We start from the raw sequence: 3,580 nt of genomic DNA on the forward strand, positions 1-3,580 counted from the left end.
AATATTTTTAAAATGTATATTTTACTTAAGATGCTTTCAAGAAATTCAATGACTTACTGCTTTTCCGTGTTTCTAGAAGGACAAAACGTTGAGGCACATCTTCAAAACAGGAAAGAGAAGAGAACACACTACTAAACTAAAGCTTATTTGTGTTAATTGGAAAATTACAAAAAAAAAAAAGTTACACAAAATTGGTCAAATCTATAGTCAGACCCAAAATAACTTTTTTTTTTTTTTGACAAGTTTGTTACCAAGCACAGCCGTTACAATGACAACAGAATAACCGTATTTTGCTTTATGGACTTCACACATTAAATGTACATAAAATCAAGACTAAATCTTTTGTTTCTTACACATTTTTTTTCCTAATTATTGTTGCGGGACCTACATGTTGGCAACATGGGACAACTGCTGCTCCGAATCTGCATCAGGTGGATGGAGAAAACAAGTTTCTTTGTGAAAATCACGTTGTGCTTTTACTTTACTTTGACAAGAAAAAAGAAAATTAGCACATATGTCACACTCAGTGGGGTGCTGTAGGACAGAGGGCTGGCTGCTGGCTGTGTGAGGAGCCGGATCAGAGGTGGTAAACAGTCTGATCCCCTCACTGACAGTCAGGAGCTGGACCGAGGCCAGCAGGGTCACAGATCATCTTCCACTTCTCTCCTTTTACCATCTCTGCCTACAAACAGAAAAACCTACAGAGGCGAAATGGAAAAACATCCACAGAACCTCATCTGACTCGATCCGAAGACGTCGGTTTCTGGACTTCAACTCCTCAAGCTGGATTTCCCTTCTTTGGTCTTATTTCTTAGTCACATTTTGTGATTTTAATCAGCATTTTTTGGGCTGTTTTAGTGTTTTGTTTTTGCTTTTTTATTAAATACTATACGTGTTCTGGACGTCAATGGCGGTCGGTGTGCTCGACTCGCAGACAAAAAGCTCCTTAAACGGGAGCACATTTTTTGACCGTGGCTCTTTGAAAGAGCAGGAACTTCCACCTCCCTTCCGGAGCTACCTTTGTTTGACCATGTTGACGTGCTTCTGTCCGGCGTACCCCGTCAACATAGTGGCCCTGGTCTTCTCTGTCATGGTACGTATGGACTACGCAGACTAACCCAGCTGGATTTAAATTTTTTTTTTTTTTTTTTCACATAAAATAGCAGAACAGAGAGGAGGAAAGGAGAAAGACGCTAAAGGAAAGGGTGTTTTTAAATTACTGCGGTGACGCTGCCCTCTGACCTGGGAGTCAGTCTGTTGGACCCTGAGATGTAACACAGTCACACACACACCTGCTCCGCCCGTCAAGCAACTTTATTTTCTATTTTTATCCTCTTACTGGTTCTAAAGACGACAGGATTTCAGTCCATCAAAGTAAAACGTTGATGCTGCGTTCACCTTTGCCACATTTCAACCACAATCTTTAATGTCTCTAGTGTTTGTTTGTTTTTTTTTGTTTTTGTTATAGACCAACACTGTAAATGTGAAAACAATGGATTTTTTTTTTTTTTTTTTAGATATTTTTAACAAATAAAAATTGGAAAAGTTCGTCACCCATTTGTCTAGGATTCACAAAACTTTTCATCTTAGTCTGACGTAGGAGGCAGGACGTTTTTGAAACACATGACGATGTTCGTATCTATTTAAAAGACACAAATAACTATATCATTTTCTTTTCACTTACCAATTACATTCTGATTTATTTAGTCAATCGCATAAGAGTCCAATAAAACACTGCAAAGTTTGAGGTTGTAATGATCAAATGGAAAGATTTGAGCATGAATACTTTTTGCAGGTCACTACACATGTCTAAGTATATTTGCCCCTTTTTTTTCTCTTCTTCGTTTAAAGAAGTTATGAATAAAAATTGAAATTTAAAGGCTGGGATACTGAAGAAAATGTTTACAGTGCCAAGTTTGCGTGTAATAAATCTGTTTTGATGTGTTTTATCTTAATGCACGCTGAGATTAAGTTGCCTTGCAAAAGATGCTGTATAAATAAATTAGCTGCCCTGCCTGTGCCTGTCTTTTATTTCCCAGTCTAGAAACAGTTACTACCAAGGTGACTATGACGGCTCCAAGAGGCTGGGCAGGAGCGCCTTGTACGTCTCCATAGCATCCATCATCATCGGCCTTCTCGTCATCGCCGTCACCTGCATCGTTCATTTCACCACAGTAAGTCGGACAGCCTGGCGCGATCCGCAACGTTTCGCTCTCATCTGTTCTGTCGCTGACGTTGAGCAAACAAAATGCTGCAACATGTCGGAGTCATTAACAGCATGTCCGTGCATGAGACTCACTCGGTCTGCAAAATGCCTCGGCGTGCCTTTCAAAGAGCTTCTTTGATGTTTGCGTTTCATTGTACGTCTGTGTGTCTTTCAGATGGATCATTAGCACTGAGAGGAAGGGAGAATAAATATGAGACAAAGCAACAGAAACCGCTGGATGATGGTATCTGGACCGGCTCATGTTACTTTCCCCTCCTGTTGACGGGAAATGACTCATTTTTACTGCTTTCTATAACTCATCCCCCCCCCCCACACACACACACACACACATCTTTTCCTCTTTTCATTTGAACAATCAATATAAATGTGATATATTTCTAAGCTAGATATCCCACTTGATTTTCATTCAGATGTAGATTTCTAGATGTAACGGAAATCCAATCATTTTAGTTTCCACAAGGCCAAGACAGTGGGTGGTGTATCTTTTCCTACACCAAGCACAAATTCAGTCTGAAGACAGTGCTCTAATCTATAGCTAATTTCTTGAAGCCATTCCTTGACTGTAAAAAGATCAACATTTATCTGCCCTATCCAAATAGAATGCTCTCTTGTTTTTACTATTTTGAAGAGAGCCAGAAAGTTATGTATTATTTATTAATAGTCCTTTTTGACACTCTAATTATCCTAAATATGGTAATATTAATAATGATTTTTAAAAATCCACTTCCATGTGTGCCGAGGGTTATTGTTCTGAAGACTTAGCATAGTAAGTACAGGGCGCCAATGAGTTGGAGGACTTTTTCTGAAAACTGCAGTATGAAATTATACTCCTACACATATGTTTGAATTTATTTTAAGGCTTTTTACACGTCTTTACCCGAGGTACCAATGATTATGGAAGTCTTTGTATTTGAGTGTGTCAATATTACAAGGTAAATAACTTTTCTTGGTAAAGTATGATTTTTCTGTGACAAAAATGTGTCTTTTTAGCAAAAACTTGTTTACTTTCAACTTAATCAAATACACCAGGCCATTAAAAATGTATTTGCACACTGATAAATTTCTTTTTGCTTTTCATCAAACTTGATGTTGCAGATGATCACGCATATTTTAACATCAGATAAAGACATCCTGTCAGGTCCTGGATTGTTTTGGGGTTTGTTTTTAGTGTCAATATTCTGTGTTCCTTAGGTTCTTTGTTTGATTAGCTTTGTTTTTGTTTTACTTTAGTTCAGTGCTTTCTTAGTGATTCTAGTTTATTATTTTTTTTTTAGTTTAGTCATCTTTTTTTCATTTAGTTATTTTTTAAAGCAAGATTCAGTTTTTTAATGTGCTCTCTCCCCTCACACCTGG

General features: G+C 37.8%; 1 protein-coding gene across 2 annotated transcripts in view; it reads left to right on the top strand.

Annotated features, from left to right (window-relative positions):
• LOC106958246 (transmembrane protein 233) overlaps positions 1-3,287 on the top strand; it is a 6,009-nt gene extending 2,722 nt beyond the window's left edge. The window contains exons 1-3 of one of the 2 annotated variants that reach the window (XM_015050045.1): positions 406-1,093; positions 2,040-2,174; positions 2,382-3,287. In XM_015050045.1, coding sequence (XP_014905531.1) covers positions 908-1,093; positions 2,040-2,174; positions 2,382-2,393 — 333 coding nt within the window. In that variant the 5' untranslated portion in view covers positions 406-907 and the 3' untranslated portion in view covers positions 2,394-3,287. Of the gene's footprint in view, positions 1-405; positions 1,094-2,039; positions 2,175-2,381 lie in introns of those variants that run through there. The other variant, XM_015050052.1, reaches the window with a different exon arrangement.
• Positions 3,288-3,580: the final 293 nt, after the last annotated feature.

The sequence above is a fragment of the Poecilia latipinna genome, unplaced genomic scaffold (assembly GCF_001443285.1).
Source record: "Poecilia latipinna isolate Pla-1442-1.1 unplaced genomic scaffold, P_latipinna-1.0 Scaffold47, whole genome shotgun sequence".
Lineage (NCBI taxonomy): Eukaryota > Metazoa > Chordata > Actinopteri > Cyprinodontiformes > Poeciliidae > Poecilia > Poecilia latipinna.